The sequence below is a fragment of the Vombatus ursinus genome, unplaced genomic scaffold, assembly GCF_900497805.2.
Source record: "Vombatus ursinus unplaced genomic scaffold, bare-nosed wombat genome assembly UNPS02014894.1, whole genome shotgun sequence".
Taxonomy (NCBI): domain Eukaryota; kingdom Metazoa; phylum Chordata; class Mammalia; order Diprotodontia; family Vombatidae; genus Vombatus; species Vombatus ursinus.
Genome location: NW_020954672.1, coordinates 3,045,397 through 3,063,978, shown reverse-complemented (window position 1 = coordinate 3,063,978; position 18,582 = coordinate 3,045,397). Strand labels below are relative to the sequence as shown.

Sequence of the window (18,582 nt, the reverse complement as noted above, 5' to 3'; positions counted from 1 at the left end):
TTAAGTAACAGCATCTCTAACATATGGAGCCCACGCAATAGGAAGAGTAGATACCAACGATAAAGCCATCTCAGAGAAAAGAGGGGAAGTGTTTAACTTGCTTAAGGAGTTTTGTTTTAGCAGTTCGCTAGATCTTTTTCTGGGTGTTATCCATAAGGTTTAGGTTTCTGGATATAATCAAAGAGCTGAAAAATAACAGAGATCCAAATATCCCTGCAAAATATGAGGGGGTTACCTAAGACAGAAAGGAAATGATCTCCTTTCCTCTAAGTTTTTAGTATTCAGTTTTCAGGCTTAAGATGGTAATTAGGCATGCCCATTGTTTAAACCTTGTCTTGTAATTTCATAGAAATAGAAAATTTCAGAGGTGAATATTGAACTTCAGAGTTAGTCCAACACACTTTTTTTAGGCAAATGAGGCCCAAAGAGGTGAGGTGACTTATTCAAGATCACACAATTAATTAGTGGTAGATGTGGAATTTAAATCTGGGTCACCTAAGACTTATCCCAGTGTTCTTTCCATTGCAACATGATTCCTCTATCATATTCAGATTTCCTAATTTCAAGGTAGGAGATACTAGATGATTTTTAAAAGTAGATGTCTGAGGATATTTGCCAAAAGTTGTTAAAGAAGATTCAGAGGTTCTATTTTCAACATTTTTCTTCTGTCTGGTCACACACCATGATCATATCTCTAGCTTAGACCCTAAATTCTAGTATTATTTCTTAACTTGCTGGTATGTCCTAGAGTTGTGATACCCAGAGTATTAGCCTCTTCCCATAAGTTTCCTTTTCTTTCCTAGTTACCTAGTGACCAGTTGTCAACTTCATCTATTCAGATCCGTCTCATAGAATTCTTTCCTATTGTTTCCTCAGGGGAAAAGATTCAGGATGACGTTGCCCATGAAGAATCAGACCACCACAGTGACCGAGTTCATTCTGCTTGGTTTTCCCATCAGCAGAGAGGTGGAGCTACTGTTCTTTATGCTCCTTCTGCCCACATATCTCTTGACACTTCTGGGGAACATCCTTATCACCTGCGTTGTTGTGTCCTACTCACGCCTCTACACACCCGTGTACTTCTTCCTCTGCAATCTCTCCATCTTGGACATCCTCTTCACCTCTGTCATTTCCCCAAGGGTTCTGGCCAATTTGGCCATTGGGGATAAGACCATCTCCTTTGCTGGGTGTATCACCCAGTGCTATTTCTACTTCTTCCTGGGGACAGTGGAATTTCTTCTATTGACATGCATGTCCTATGATAGGTATGCTGCCATTTGTAACCCACTAAGGTATAGCACGATTATGAGTCCATCTGTGTGCATTGGACTGGTTCTTTTCTCCTGGGTGGGTGGTTTCTTGTCTGTTCTTTTTCCCACCATACTTATCTCTAGGTTACCCTTCTGTGGCTCCAATATCATAAACCACTTTTTCTGTGACAGTAGGCCCCTATTGGCCCTGGCCTGTACAGACACGACATCTATTGAGCTGATGGATTTTCTGCTGTCGTCCACCGTCATCCTCATCTCCTTAATTCTTATTGGGTACTCTTATACCCACATCATCATGACCATCTTACGCATCCCATCAGCCAGTGGGAGGAAGAAGGCCTTTAACACATGTGCTTCTCACCTGACCGTTGTTGGGATTGCTGGTGGGATCACAGTCTTTATATATGTGACTCCCTCCCAGAAAGAAACCTTGGAGATCAACAAAATACCCTCGGTGTTGAGCAGTGTGGTGGCACCTTTCCTCAACCCCTTCATCTACACCCTGCGCAATGACACAGTGCTGGGGATCCTCAGGGAGGTGGGGGTGGGAGTCAGAGCTTTATCAGTCAAGAGGAGTAGTAGAACACTCCTAAGAATGCCGTCCCACAAAGGTCACTGACAAAGGGAGTTGTGGCCTCTTTAATAAAGATAGTTTTCTAATCCCATGAAAATTAACATAAGGCACCTAGAGATCCAGGACCTGCTTTTGGCAGGAGCAGGTGCTAAGTGTTCACCGCTGGATGGCCTTGTGAAGGCATTTGGAGGGCTGTGTGATCTGTGTCCCACTCTGACCTGCTCCTCTCTCGGAGACTATGCTTACGCTGGCTCTCCAGTCAGGGAATGTTTTTTAAAAAATGTACCATCCTAAAAACAAAACAAAACAAACAAAAAAAGACACAACAAAAAGCAACAACAACAAAAAAAAAGGAGGCAGCTAGGTGGCATAGTGGATAGAGATTCGGCCTTGGAGTCAGGAGGACCTGAGTTCAAATGTGACCTCAGACAGTTGACACTTACTAGCTGCGTGACCCTGGGCATGTCACTTAACCCCAATTGTCTCACCAAAAAAAGAAAAAAAAAAGCACCATCCTTCTTATTGAACAAAATTAAATTTTTTTTAACATTTTGAAGGTTTTTTTTTTCCAAATGCCAGTCATAGGACTTGTGGATCTCAAAGTGGAAGGGACTCTAGAAGCCATCTAATCCAACCCCTTTCCTTTTTAAGCCAAGGAAAATGAGGCCCATAGAGCTTAAGTGACTTGACAAAGGTCACACGGAGAGTTGTGTCAGAGGTGAGATTTGAATCCAGATCCTCTTTCTCTAGAGCTAGTCCTATTTTTGCTGTAACACAACATCCCATTCACTTTCCAATAACTCCTCCTCTCCACTGAGCCCTTTGTAACAAAGAAAAACAAGCAAAAAATAGACATCTAGACCTTATTTTCAACAGCTTTGTTTCTTGAGCTCACCATACGTCTGACAGAGCTGATCGCTTTGTCTAATGTGACACAGTAGAACTGTGGTCTTTGTGTCAGAAGTCCTGAGGATGAGCTCAGGCTCTGAAACTTATAAACTTCTCTTTGAGTCTCAGCCTTCTCATCTCTTCACTGGGGATGATGACACATTAATTATCCCACTGGGTTTTTTGAGGGCAGCACTTTCCAAGACATAAAACATCACATCAATCAGCAAGCATTTATTTAGCTGCTACTATGTTCCAGACACTGTACTAGACACTAGGGATATGAATAAAATGAATGAGGGAAAATCCCTACTGGCAACGCACTTATAAGTCTTCTAAATATGAGCTACTATTACCTCTACCTATTATTAGAACCCACCAGCTCAACCCATGCATGGTACAGTTTTCTATTGGCAAGCATACATTTTTAAAAAATCATTTCATGCTCTTTTCTCATACTTCCCCTAAGTAAATTGCAAGCTTCTTAAGAACTGGGAACATGCTTTAGAGTTGATCTACTCTGTTCCATAATATGGAATCCTCTTTTATTATTTCTTCAAGGAGAGAGATTCTGATCTGTCTCCAAAGAATTTTGTTCACTGCAAATGTACCCCATGAGCTTCCCACAAATCCTTAATAACTAACCCCCCTTAGATGTTTCCATACCCACATGTATTGTTAAATTTCCACATTTCCCAGGGAGATATGGCTGGAACAAGCTGCTTGCCTGGCAGAACTCCCAGCCTTGGCCAAGCTCAATCTTACTGTTTCTTGTCTCTGATTGTTTAGCATTGGATCCCACTATTCTGCATTCCTCCTCTCTCTCTCTCTCTCTCTCTCTGTCTCTGTCTCTCTCTCTCCCTTCTCTCCTAGGCTACCCTGTCCAAAGAGCACTCTTCTTGGAAGAATCACAGAATCTAAGAGAAAACAAGAGTAAAATAAAAGTTGAATATTCAACCTTTTCACTTTCACTGCTAAGATCATCCCATAGACCCTGAGCATGGTCCTATCCTTTTTTCATTTTCTTTTTATCTCCAATATAGGTTTGTTTGTTTTTGCCTTTAGCATTTATCACCAGCATTAGTTCATTCTGGGATTTAGGGTTCCTGACATTCTTACAGGACAGTGCTGCTTGCTCTTCCATCTTCCATTCCGTTTTTTTTTTATCTGTACATGTCCTATCAAATATCCACATTGTCCAAATGCTGTTGAAAGCAATTTACCCCCTTTGCGGAATATCTACTATGGCACAGCGCTGTCCTATCACGTCCTTGTTCTTTGATTGTTCAGCTATGCACTGCACTTTTGTCTTTTCCCTCACTCCACGACTCTCCCTTTTTTTGATCTGTACTGTCTTGGATCATGCCCTTGGGAACTCCTCTTTGCATTATGGCTCTCCAGTATATGTCTGACTGCTTAACCTGGACACAAGATGCACTTAGCCTAGATGACTGCTTCCCTCTACCAGGTCACAAATAGCTGTCACCTCACCTAGGCTTTACCCCAATCTCTGAGGCAACAGAGAGGCCTTGCAAACAGAAGCACATTACAGCTACTCAGTCTCACTTGTTTTGGGCTCCTACCAAGTGGCAGCTTCTTCTAATCGCTCCACTGCTGCCATATGCAAACTCATTTGGCAAATTTCCACCATTACAAGAGGAGAAAGGGGCAACACAAACAGGTTTGCTTGATGACCGAGGACAGCTGGTGCTCTCTTCCAGACCGAATGTGTTAAACAGGCTTTAGAGATGCTGCCCAGCTTCCTGGCCCAAGTTACACAAAAGTGGGCTTCCTGACTATTCATTAAGTGGACTGGCCACCCATTGGACAACATTCTATGTATTTGAGAATAAGTATTGTGGAATGACTACTCAGTTGCTATGAAAAATCCATCACTGAACTCCAACTGGTGTTTGAGGACTTACGGATTTTCAAATGAAAGGTTATAAATGGATTTATGAATTCTATACAGGTCCTATTTGAGTTCCTTATAATAACTGACCCAGGATGCAGATTGGCATGAGGCTACCTACCATGGTGAACCCATCCCAGGAAGGCCCCATTGATCCCATCTGGAATGACCTTATCAAGAGATGTCCCTCATCTTGCCTATCCTAATCTTTTAGAGCCTCTGATTTAAAGGATTAGTGAGTTTTGTATTTAAAAAAATTAAATAGATTTTTATTGCTGCCTTGATGTCTTTTGTTTTTATTTCACCTTCCCTTCTTCCCCCCCACTCCGCTCCCCATCAAGTATCCTTTTGTTATGGTCCAGGACACTGGTGGAATAGGAGAAGCTTAAATTAATCCCCATATCACCAACCCTGGTTGTGGAGAAGACCTGGCATAGCTGAATTTTGCCCCAAGGTGGATTGATTTGGGACATAGCTGTGGGCTCTTTAGGTAGGGAGTATATAAATATATACGTATTTGTAAATATATAAAAAGTTTTAGGATTTTGGGCAGAGGTTCTGATATCTCAGGGAACTTCTTTGCTGACTGCTTTTAATTTCTTGCCCCTGGCTTTTACTTTCCTGGACTGTTTTTTACTCTCTTATGGATTGCCTTTTACCTGGGCATGTTTTTATTAAAGGCATTGTTTTTCTGAACCCTTGGGACCTGAGTGATTTATTGTACCAGATGTGAACCATCCCCAAAATATCCCCCATTCTCTACCAGAAAGCAATGCTTTGTAAGATTTTTTTCCTAAAAGAGGAAGAGGAAAAGATCAGCAAAACCATTCAACAACAATAACAAAATCTAATATTCAATGTTCCACTCCTGTGGACCCCCAGCTTCTGCAAAGGAGAAGGGGAAGGGAAAAGTGTCATCTCATATCTCTTCTTTGAGGCCAAGCTTGCTCTTCATAATTTTGAAACTTTCAGTTTTGATTATCTTAAGGTTACTGTTCTTTCCATTTCCATTGTTGTATTCATTGTGTATATTGTTTCCCTGGCTCTGCTTAATGTACCTTGTGTCAGTTCACATGCCTTTCCATGTTTCTCTATATTCATTAAGCCTTGTTTTTATAACATAGCAATATTCTACTATATTCATGTGCCACAATTGTTTAACTATTCCCTATTCAATGAGAATCCTTTTGTTTAAAGTTCTTTGCAACCACAAAAAAATGCTACCATAAATTTTTAAATGTATATAGAGGCTTTCTTTTGTCATTGACTTCCTTGGGATACACACAAGGATGAAGTTCTGGTAAATGTTTAACAACCAACTCTCCAGGAAAAAAAAATGTATGCATAACACTTTTAAGTTTAATCTGCATTATTAACATTTCCTCCATCACTTTCTTAAGTCTATACAATCAATAAAACAAAAAATCAAAACTTGATTAGTAGCATCTGCCAATTTCCAAAGGGTAAACGCTTACAGTGAAAATCTAACAATTGGTTTTTGCAAGCTGGTGTGAGTTAGCTTCAGAACACCCCTGGTATATGCTTAGCATACATGTAGGGAATAGTTATTTTAAAGGGATAGATATTTTCAAAGGGAATAGATACTTCAATAATTTTATTTTCATAATTCCAAATTACTTTTCAGTATGGTTGTACCAATTCACAGCTTCACCAACAATGTATTAGTATGCTTGTCTTCTTGTAACACCTCCAGTATTGACCATTCCCATCTTTGCCAATTGCTGAGCATAAGATGAAACTACAGGTTTGTTTGGATATGTATGTGTCTTAATAGCAATGTGGAGCACTCTTTCATATGGTTGTTAATAGTTTGCAGTTCTTCTTTTGATAACTGTCCTTTGACCACTTGTACTCTGGGGAATGACTTTTGGTCATATATATTTCTGCTAGTTGTCTGTAAATCTTAGACATCAAGATCTTATCAGAGTTATTTGATATATATATTCTCACTGTATAGTGAGCCCACAGCTATGTCCCAAATCAATCCACCTTGGGGCAAAATTCAGCTATATATTCAGCACATATATATGCTTCCCTTATCCTAGATGTATTTAATTTTGTATAAAAACTTTCCAAATGTATATAATCAAGATTCTCTATCTTAACTTTGATAATTATCTCTATCCCTTGCTTGGTTACAAATTCACTCCTTACCCATAGTTATGAATGGTATATAATCTGCTTCTCTTTTAATTTTTTTATATGAGGTTTAATATCTAGGTCCATTGTTTTGGATTTATTTTGGAATGTGGATGGTTGAATTCTTGACCTGGAGCCTTCACCAGAGAGGTGAGACTTCCTGTCCCACTCCATAGATCCTATGTCATTGTAGATCAGAGCAGCCTGACCCTGGCTCTCTCTAAATGAAAGAAAGCATGAACTCCAATCCAACCTCTGTGTTGTGACCAAATGGGATACTCTGGGTGTGTGTTCTCTGTTAAATGTCCAGTTGCCTTCTGGGGAAGGGAAGTTTGTTGGTCTTTTTGTAAGAAGTGGCCAGCAGGGGCAGGGGCAGCTGGATGGTGCAATGAATAGAACACCGGCCCTGGATTCAGGAGTACCTCAGTTCAAATCTGGCCTTAGACACATAACACTTACTAGCTGTGTGACCCTGGGCAAGTCACCTAACCACTTGGTTAGGGTTTTTTTTGCCTAACAACAAAAAAAAAAAGAAGTGGCAAAGAAGTGGCCAGCAGGGTAGCCATGAGTCCTATCCAGATCTCTATATCTACACCTGCCTATCATGTTCCACCTTCCAGACCAGTATATCCTCTGAGATCTTGACATTGTTTTTTAATCCTTGAATGCTCAAGTGTGTCACCTTCTCTATCGAGTCTTTCCTGATTTCCACTACCACTAGTCTTGGGATCATAAAATCATATATCTAGAACTGGAAGGAAATACAGTATTGTATTTACCCAATAGAATAGGATCTCCTTCAGGTCAGGGACTGTTTTTTTTTTTTCTCTTTGCATCCCCAGCACAGAATAGGCATTCAGGCTTCTAACAAAAAGCATTTTCTAAGCACCTACTATGTGCCAGTCATTTTGTTAGGCACTGAGGATACAAAGACAAAAAAGTGGAAGTTCCTGCCCTTTATTGAATTGAATAGAATGGTAGATTCAATCAGTCTGGGAAACAATAGATCAAGACCTTATTTGTCAAATGTTTATTATTATTCTCCTCTGGGTTGAAGGGCCATCATAATCAGAAGGCCCCTTCTGAGGTCTATATCTTTCCACTTTGATCCTAGGGTTTGGTAGGGTGAATTAATTTTTTTCTGGAATTAGGGTAAAAGATCCTTTGGAAGTTCATAAAAATGAGTACTCTTTTGGGATTAATCTGTCTGTTTACTTCTCGCTGGGTTCCCATACTCTTCATAAAGAAGAAGATGGTGAATTGTCACTATTGTAATGATTATAGAGCTCTTGAACCAGTTACCATTTGCATTCCTTTTAGACCAAGCTTGATGGGGCCACAATTTACAGAAAACTGGACCTCTAGTGGTCATACAATTTAGTTCATATCCAATTAATTGAGTGAAAAACCATATTCTAGACCTGGTTTGGATATTACTAGAGTAATATTTTATTGATGCCTTTTAAAAACATTATAATCGCTCTTTTTCCAGCTGGAATCATGGCGGGCGTAGAAGAAAAGAAGAAGCTACCATCTGTTCCAGAATCCCTTCTGAAAAAGCAAAAGGCTTTTGCAATACTGAAGGCCAAACACCTAAAGAAGAAGACAGATGGCTGTAAAAAAGCTTCGTGAAATATGGAGGAAAGTTATCTATGAAAAAGCTAAAGCCTACCATAAGGAGTACAGACAGATGTACAGAAGTGAAATCCGGCTGGCTAGAATGGCACGCAAAGCTGGCAACTACTATGTATCTGCTGAACCCAAGTTAGCTTTTGTGATCAGAATCAGAGGTATCAATGGTGTTAGCCCAAAGGTCTGAAAAGTTTTGCAGCTTCTTCGTCTTTGTCAAATCTTCAATGGCACTTTTGTTAAGCTTAACAAGGCTTCCATTAACATGCTGAGGATTATGGAACTATACATTGCATGGGGTTACCCAAACCTGAAGTCTGTGAATGACTTGATTTACAAACGTGGTTATGGCAAGATCAAGAAACAGAGAATTGCCCTGACATATAATGCCCTTATTGCAAAATCTCTTGGTAAATATGGAATTATTTGCATGGAGAACTTGATCCATGAGATCTACACTGTTGGCAAGCACTTCAAAGCTGCCAACAACTTCCTGTGGCCCTTCAAATTATCTTCTGCACGAGGCAGAATGAAGAAAAAGACTACACATTTTGTGGAAGGTGGAGATGTTGGTAACAGGGAAGACCAGATCAACAGGCTTATTAGAAGAATGAACTAAAGGTCTCTACCATGATTATTTTTCTAATGGTCTGTTAATAAAAATGCCTGTGACAAAAAAACAAAACAAAACATTATAATCATTTTCTATTCTGCATCACCCTTCTCTACCCTCTTCCTATCCCCAAGATCCCTGGAACATCTTTTGTAACAAAGAAAAATATTCAGGAAAAATAGAACGATCAAGTGAGCACTTCTGACAATATACGACACATTCCAGTCCTCCACCTCTCTACTGAGGTAAGAAAAGTAAGGATGTTTCATCATCTGTTCTCTGGAACCAAGTTTGGTCATCGTAATTCATCTGAGTTCAGTTACCTTTGAGTATTGTTTTTATTTATATTTTCATAGTCATTATGTATACTATTTTTGGTCTGCTTTCTTAGCTCTATGTCAGTTCACACAAGTCTTCCCTTGTTTCTATGAGTTTCTCTTATTTGACCTTTCTTATAGGTCAGTAATATTCACATGTACATATGTGAATATATATGTAGGTGTATCAATACACACATATGGAATCTCCTAACCTGGGAGTTTCCTATATCAATGAAATCACAGTTCCATTCCTTATTTGTGTATCACAGTTTGTTCAGCAGTTCTCCAATCTATAGTTATCTATTCTGTTTCCACCTTTTTTTTTGCTGCCCCCAAAAGTCCTGCTACCAATATTTTGTATATGTGGGATCTTTCTATCTTTGACAACTTTGGGGTGCATGTCAAGTAATGGAAGCCCTGGATCAAAGGGTATGAACAGTTTTTTGAATTTTCTTGCATGACTGCATCTTGTGTTCCAGAACATTTGAATGAATTCACAGTTTCATCCACAGTATACTAGTGTGCCTGTCTTCCCATAGCTCCTTTAGCATTGACTTATTTCTGTCATTTATCATTTTATCAGTTTGATAGATGCGATGTGAAACTTCAGAGTTCTTTTGTATTTCTCTTATTATAAGTGATTTGGAGAATTTTTCATATAGTTGTTTATAACTTATATTCTTTTGCAAAATATTTGGTCATATACTTTGACCACTTATTTATTATTGCATGGAGCTTGATCATATCTGTTTGTTTGAATTTCTTATGTATCTTTATTATTAAATTTCTATCAGATATTGAATACAAAGATTTTTTTCCAACTGATATTCCCAACTTCATATTCTGACTTGATTGATTTTGTTTGTGCAAAATCTTTTAAATTTCATGTAATCAAGATTGTTTGATTTATGATCACCCCTACATCTTTTTCAAAAAAATTCTTTCCAGGGCAGTGAGGTGGCACAGTGGATAGAGCACTGGCCTTGAAGTCAGGAGGACCTGATTTCAAATCTGGCCTCAGACCAAACACTTGTCACTTACTAGCTGTGTGACCCTGGGCAAGTCACTTAACCCCAATTGCCTAAAAAAAAAAATTCTTTCCCACACCATAGTGAGGAAAAGTACCCCCATTTGTACTCCTCTAATTTCTTAAAATGTGTGACATTATATGCATGTCAATTTGGAATTTATTGTAGTATATAGTGTAAATTGCTGGCTTAAATCTAACTTCTGGCAAACTGCTTTTCAATTTTTTCTGTAGTTCTTGTTGAATTGGGAATCATTCTTACAGTAGTTTGTGTTCTTGGATTTGTGCTGGCTACTGCATTCAATTACTTTTGAGTTTTCCTTATCTAGCCTGTTCCTTTGGTCTACTTTTCTATTTTTAATTTATATCAAATAGTTTTCATCACTATTGCTTTGATAATATAGATCTGTTATTGCTAGGCCACCTTCATTTCTACATTTAACTTTTATTATTTCCCTTGAGATTCTTGGCCTTTCTTCCTCTAAATCAATTTTGTTACTATCTTACTAGTTCTTTAAAGTCACCTAGTGGCAGTTTGTTATAGCACTATATCTATAAATTAATTCAGGTAGTATTGTCATTTCTATTACATTAGTATAGCCCAACCAGCAACAAGGAATGCATCTTCAATTATTTGTCTTCCTCTATTTCTAAAGGGAATTTTGTAGTTCTATTCATTTAAATCCTGTGTGTGTCTTAGTGAGTTAACACATGAATAGTTTATGCATTTTTAAGTTATTTTGATTGGAATTGTCCTTTTAATCCTTTCCTTTTGGATTCTTTTAGCAATAAACAGAAATGTTAATGATTTCTGTGGATTTTTTATATCCTGCTACTTTACTGATGCTTTTAATTGTTTCAGTTAATTATTTTGTTGAACTTTTAGAGTTTTAAAATTAAATCATATCCTTTTCAAATAAAAATTTTATCTTATTTGCTTATGTTTTCCATTCTATTTTCTCATCTTATTGCTATAGTTAGTTTTTCTAGAGCTCTATCAATTAATAGTGGAAATATTATCTCGTGCTTTATTCTGATCATACTAGAAAACTTGTATTACAAATAAAGCTAGCTCTTGGTTTTAGATAGACATATTTGATCATATTAAGTAAAGGTCTTTTGATTCTTATGCTTTAGAGTGTTATAAACAAAAATGATTATTACGTTTTGCCTTGTAGTTTGTCATACTGTGTCTGTTGAATTGCAATTTGAAATTATTTTTGTTAATAATGTGGTTTATTGAGAGGACAAGGGGGGTGGAGCCAAGATGGTGGATTAGAGGCAACCCAGCTGAATTCTCTCAACATTCCTCTCCAAACAACTTTAAAATAATGCTTCAAATCAAATTCTGGAGCAGCCGAGCAACAAAGGCTGAGATGAGGACATTTTTCTGGCCTAAGAAAACTTAGGAGGTTGACAGGAGGAGTTTGTGACATCGGGGTAGAAACCTGTCAGGACTGCACACACAAAGTGGCAGCAACAGTGGTTGCATGCAGCAACAACTTTGAGATCTGTCTGCCAAGAGATAGTGGTGTTTAGGGTGGGGGTTGTCAGACTACTGATCAGAAAGGGATTACAAGAGACCCTTTGCTGGCACTGGGTACAGCTGGTACTGATTGGCAACTCTATTGCTTGTGTGCAGTTCTGTGTTGCAGTTCCAGGGCAGAGGGGAGCACTAAGGATTAATCTCAAGGGAGCAGGGGTGCTGGTCTCCGTTCCAGGCCCAAGAGGAGTGCTAGCTCTTGAGATTACAGAAAAGCAGGCACCTTTCCTGGGTAAAGACCCAGACCAGGAGAGCACTGACCGTATCTCCCCATATCACACCACCTTGGAAGCACCAAAAATCTGCAGACCCCTAGAATTACCTCTGAAAACAGAAATACAAAAAAGCCTAAAGCTTGGGATAGTGCTTTTCCACTCCCTGGTAAGCAAAGTCCAACATTAACATAAAGTTCAAAGACAAGAAATAGGCTGTGAAAATTAGCAAATAGCAAGAAAAAAAATTGACCATAAAAAGCTACTCCAGTGACAGGAAAGACCAAGATATAAACTCAGAAAAAGACAACAATGTGAAAACAGCTACAAACAAAGCCTCAGAGAAAAATGATAATTGAACCCAAGCCCAACAAGAATTCCTGGAAGAGTTTAGAAAAAAGATAAAAGTGGTAGAGGAAAAATTGGGAAAAGAAAGGAGAGTGAAAAAAATTATGAAAAGAGAATTAATTGCTTGGGAAAAGAGGCACAAAAAATACTAAAGAAAATAACACTTTAAAAAACAGAATTGGACAAATGATAAAAGAGGCACAAAAATTCACTGAAGAAAAGATCTCCTTAAAAAAGAAGAATTGGCCAAATGGAAAAAAGGTACAAAAATTCACTGAAGAAAATATTTCCTATGTTTAATAAGATTGTACATATATGGCCTATATCAGATTGCCTGCTGTCTTGGGGAGGTGAGAGAGGAGGTAGGGAGAGAAAGGTTTGGAACACAAAATCTTATAGGAGTGAATGTTGAGGGCTATCTTTATGCATAATTGGAAGAAATAAAATACTATTAAGAAAAAAAAGTATGTCCACTTATGAAGGCCTCTATCAATGTGCAGTTTGCTTCAGACTTGTTTGAAAAAAAAAGAAAATATTTCCTTAAAAATTAGAATTGGTTAAGTGGAAGCTAATGACTCCATGAAACATCAAGAAACAAAACAAAGTCAAAAGAATGAAAAAAAAAATAGAAGAAAATGTGACTTTTCTCGTTGGAAAAATAACTGACCTGGAAAATAGATCAAGGAGAGATAATTTAAGAATTATTGGATTACCTGGAAGGTATGATAAAAAAAAAGGCTCGATATGATAATTCAAGAAATTATCAGAAAAACTGCCCTGATATCTTGGATCCAGAAGGCAAAATAGAAATGGAAAGACTCTACTGATCACCTCCTCAAAAAGATCCCCAAATGAACACTCCCAGGAATATTATAGTCAAATTCTGAAGTTCCCAGGTAAAACAGAAAATACCTCAAGCAGCCAGAAAGAAACAATTCAAATATTGTGGAGCCACAGTCAAGATCACACAAAATTTAGAGGCTTCCATGTTAAAGAAGCAGAGGAATATGAAATTGGAATATGATATTCTGGAAGGCAAAGGAGTTAGAATTACAACCAAGAATAACTTACTTAACAAAACTGAGTATAACCATTCAAGGGAAAAAATGGATATTTAATGAAATAGAGGACTTTCCAGCATTCCTGATGCAAAGACCAGAGCTGAATAGAAAATTTGACATTCAAACACAAGACTCAAGAGAAGCACAAAAAGGTAAACATGAAAGAGTAATATATACTGAGTATAGAACTGAGTCAAATTTATAAAAATAAGACCCATTCCCCAGTTGATAAATGGTCAAAGGATATAAACAGGTAGTTTTCAGAAGAAGAAATCAAAGCTATCTATAGTTACATGAAAGAATATTCTAAATTGCTATTGATTGGAGAAAGGCAAATTAAAACAACTCTGAGGTACCTCACCTCATACCTTTCAGAAATGACAAATGCTGGAGGGGATGAGAGAAAAATAGGTATACTAATGAATTGTTGGTGGAGTAGCAAATTGGTCCAATAATTCTGGAGAACAATTTGGAATTGTGCTCAAAGGGCTATAAAACTGTGCATACCCTTGGATCCAGCAATACTACTACTAGGTCTGTATCTGAAAGAGATCAAAGAAAAAGGAAAAGGACCTCTATGTATAAAAAAAATTTATGGTAGCTATTTTTGTGGTGGCAAAAAATTGAAGTTGAGGGGATGCTCATTAATTGGGGAATTACTGAACAAAGAGGGGCATATGATTGTGATGGAGTACTATTGTGCTGTGAGAAATGACAAGGGGGGTTGTTACAGAAAAACATGACAAAGCCTATATGAACTGATGCAAAATGAAGTGAGAAGAACTGAGTTATCATTGAGCACAGTAAGAGCAATGTTGTAATGATGAGCAACTGTGAAAGACTTGGCTACTCTAATTTATACAATGATCTAAGACAATTCCAAAGGACTCATGATGAAAATTGCTACCCACCTCCAGAGGGAGAACTGATGAACTCTGAGTGCAAATTGAAATATAATTTTCTCACTTTATTTTTCTTACTTTTTTTTTTTAAATGACTCATGTAGAAATGTTTTGCATGATTTCACATGTGTAGTTGATATCATATTGCTTGCCTTCTCAGTGGGTATAAGAGGGAGGAAGAGAATTTGAAAGTCCAAATTTAAAAAGAATGTTTAAAATAAAGAATTTTTAAATGTTTTTAAAAAGAAACAGCAGCCAATTATTTAAAAATTACATTATACAGAATAAAAAATCCTTACATAAAACCATAAACTCTATTATTTACAATTTCTTAAAAACTATGTTTTTTAATTTTAACAAAATTGTAAAAGAAGCATTCCTTCTATTGCCCTCTCTAAATATCTCTTTTACTTCTGTGGATTTAAAATTTTTGTTGCTATTATTATTATTTTCTTTCTTCTCATATTATCTGCTAGAATTTAGCTAGAAATAACCCTTGGACAAGTTGTTCCTCTACAATTATTTTTTAAATGTTTAGTGTTCTTTGGATTATTGAGAGGGTAGAAAAAAATGATAACTTTTTGTAATTGCATAAAAATATTGGGATGTAAGTTCTATAGACTCACTTAAAGTGTTTTAGGGACAACCTCAGTAGCAGATATGACAGTCAGAATGATATAGGCTTCAGCCTTTTCCCATATGGTATTGATTTCTACTGCTAGGCTCTATATTTTATGCTTTTTGTTCCATGCAATTTGTAGGTTTTAAGTATTTAGTATGATGATATCTATTGACAATGTAGTTCTTAATATTTGTTGTATGGGATGTCTCTCTAGGAAGGGCAGGGCAAGGAGATATTGGGTGAAACTATGATGATGTGCAAAACCAAGAGACATAAATAAAAACTTATTTAAAAATAATGTGACTTATTATGTTTATGGTTTTTCTTGTGTTTAACCATCCTTACACTCCTGGTATGAATTCAACCTGATCATATTGCATAATTTTTTTAATATACTCTGTATTCTCTGTTTATATTGTATTCAAATTTTACAATAATAATCATTAGTAATATTGGTCCACAATTTTCTTTTTCTGCTTTATCTTTCCCTAGTTTATGTATAAAGACAATACTTGTTCCATAGAAGACATTTGGTAAGGTTTTTTCTCTTTCTATTTTTACAAGCAGTTTATGTTCCATAGGCATTAACTCTTTAATTGTTTGGTAGAGTTGACTTGGAAATTCAGCTAGAGATGGTTTTTTTTTCTTCCTTGGGAATTCCTCTATATGTTGCTCATTTTCTTTCTGAAACTATGATGTTTAGAATCTTTATTTCCTATTCCATTAATTTAGCTATTTTATGTTTCTGTAAACATTCATCCATTTTTACTAAGATTTTTGGTTTTGTTGGCATATACATTGGGTATGATATTTTTTGATTATTTTCTTTATTTCTTCCATATTCATTGTGAATTCCCCTTTCTGATTTGCTCTCTTTTTAAAATAAAATTATCCACTGATTTTTTTTAAAAATTAGTTTTATAATCTCAATAATCTTTTTTATCTCTTTGATTTTTGGAATTTCTACTTTTGTATTTATTTTGTGATTATTAATTTGATTTTTAAAGATTTTTAGTTTCATTCTTAATTCACTGATATATTTTTTTTTATGTAAATGTTTAGCAGCATGTATGTTCCTATAATGATTGCTTTAGCTGCTTCTCATACATTTTGGTATGTTGTGTTGTTGTTATCATTTTCCTTAATACAATTATTTATTATTTCTGTGATTTGTTCTTTGACTCACTCATTATTTAGTTAGTCCATCAATCACAAGCATTTATTAAGTGACTGCTACGTGCCAGCTACTGAAATATAATTTCCTTGCTTTTTACTCTTAACTATGTCTATTTTTACAGTTTATTTTTCTGACATCATGATTGACATTTCTTTTACGGATTTGGCTGAAGTATAATAAATTTATTCCAACTCTTTAATTGTTTATGATCCTTTAAGTTTTTAGCATGTGTCTTATAAATAACAAAATTTGGAGTTTTGCTTTCTCATGCATTCTCCCACCCTCCTCAACTTTTTGGGTGAGCTCATTTTATTCACAGTTACGATCATTGTTTATTTTTCCCTCCATCAAATCAATATTTTAACAATATTTTTCTTTTTGCTTATTCCTTTTCTACAAGAAAAAAGAAAGGAACAATATGATTCCAGTCTTCTCTCCTTCCCTTCTTCTCCTAACAAACTAGTCTCATTAGTTCTTAATCTTTTTTTTCTTTTCGTAAGCAGTCTTCTATAGTTGTAAGCTAGTTTTACTTGAAGTCACTCCCATTTCTCAGCTTTATTCTTTTTTTCAAACCCTCTTTCTGTCCCTGTCTCAGCTTAGTTTCCTGATTACTTCAGAGTATTCCTATTATCATAGTTTTTTAGTTTTTAAACTTTCCTTTGGACTCACCTATGCTTTTTATAATGTTAATGAGAACCCTACTCTCTCCACCCACCATTTTTTTTTGGCTAGGCAATGGGGTTAAGTGACTTGCCCAAGGTCACACAGCTAGTAAGTGTTGTGTGTCTGAGGTTGGATTTGAACTCAGGTCCTCCTGAATCCAGGGCCAGTGCTCTATCCACTGTGCCACCTAGCTTCCCCTTCCACCCACATTTTTGAAAAATCTCCCTTGCTATGTAATCTTTCAGTTATACCTATGAAAGGTGATACAATAGAGTGCTGAACTTGGAATTAGGAGAACCAGATTCAAATCCTGCCTCAGACACTTATTGTGTGTCCCAGAGAAAGTCATTAAACCTCAATCTTAGTTTCCTCATATATAAAATAAGGATGATAAGCATCTGCCTCTTAGGGTAATTGTAAGGATCAAATTATATAGCTTAAGTAAAAGGTTTTGCAAACCTAAAAACACTATTTAAGTGGTATTATTATGTAAAATAGTAAGATTTTCCCTTATCTTCCATTCTTCTGTCTTTTTGGTTGTTTTTTGAATATTCTCTTAGCACAGCTTCTTTTTGTTCCTTCGCAGATCTTTAGAGAAGGTGGGATTTTCTGTTTTAGGAAATAAATGAGGTCATCACTTAGCTCTTTAAAATTTAAAAAAAATTTCTTTACCTTTCTTAAATTTCTTTTGTCTAGCCATTTCTTTTCAAAGACATTACCCACTTCTGGTTTTCTCAAAAGGAATGCTTAGAAGTACCAAGTACTACAGTTTCAATCTAAGAAATTAAATGGGAATTTTGGGGGAGTTTTGCGGAAGCTGCAGATGCCACAGAACCTATGACCAAATACTCAACCTAAATTTTACAATAAAGTACTGTAAACACCTCAAAAAAGAAAAAATTCAGACTTTTTCTCTGGTATGAAGGGAGGGCCAAATTTTTTTACACAGATTTTCCAGATCTTGGGACTGTCACGCCCCCTAACCTCTGTGATGTGGAAGGGATAACTGTAATAGGGTCTATTAAAAGTCCACTCCTCTATATGATTATACTCAAACTTTCAGGATAAATTATTGAGTTCAAGCACTTTTCCTTTTGAGACATAATATGGCAGACACACGAGTAATAAGATGGAGTACTAGACATGTTCTCTGACCCTCACAACCTCCGAAAGCTCTCCAAAACAAATTATTTATCAAAGATAAAGCAATTTTATCTATCTCCACAGTGTACGACACCAGCACCCAAGAAGGTTAAAAACTCCTGAAACTAATGACTCATCCCTTCCCCCAACACCTACCATACTCCTGGTAGCTGCCCAACCAGGCATGTAACGAAATAAAACCATTGGATTCCTTGACCCCACTCCCCTTTCTCTAGTACCATAGAGATCCAAGCTCCAAATTGTAGAAATTTGTTGAGGCCTTGATAGTCAGCACCATAGCAGCATTCTGTGGTACAACAAAACTCTGCAAGAGACTGGAGGAACAAAGGGAACAGGACAGGATGTATGTATGTGTTTGTAATGGATCTCAACTCTTCCCCTCGACTTTCTCCCACCTTTCAGTCCTCCTAGAGCCTTGGAAATCAATACTCCAAGTGACAAGAAATCTATCCAGGCCATAGCTGTACCAGCATGGCAAGTGCTCTATATTACTGGT

At 36.8% G+C, this 18,582-nt stretch overlaps 1 protein-coding gene and 1 pseudogene across 1 annotated transcript; both read left to right on the top strand.

The window, feature by feature from the left end:
• The first annotated feature begins 882 nt into the window (after window positions 1–882).
• LOC114028691 (olfactory receptor 6J1) lies at window positions 883–1,890 on the top strand. Its single transcript, XM_027842967.1, has one exon. The coding sequence runs from the start codon at window positions 892–894 to the stop codon at window positions 1,888–1,890; it is 999 nt and encodes a 332-aa protein (XP_027698768.1). The 5' UTR covers window positions 883–891.
• Window positions 1,891–8,305: 6,415 nt separating this feature from the next.
• LOC114028841 lies at window positions 8,306–9,097 on the top strand (annotated as a pseudogene).
• The last annotated feature ends 9,485 nt before the right edge of the window (window positions 9,098–18,582 follow it).

What these genes read in the sequence shown, in the direction of transcription:
- LOC114028691 (XM_027842967.1), top strand. Translation starts at nt 892, where the DNA reads ATGACGTTGCCCATGAAGAATCAGACCACCACAGTGACCGAGTTCATT.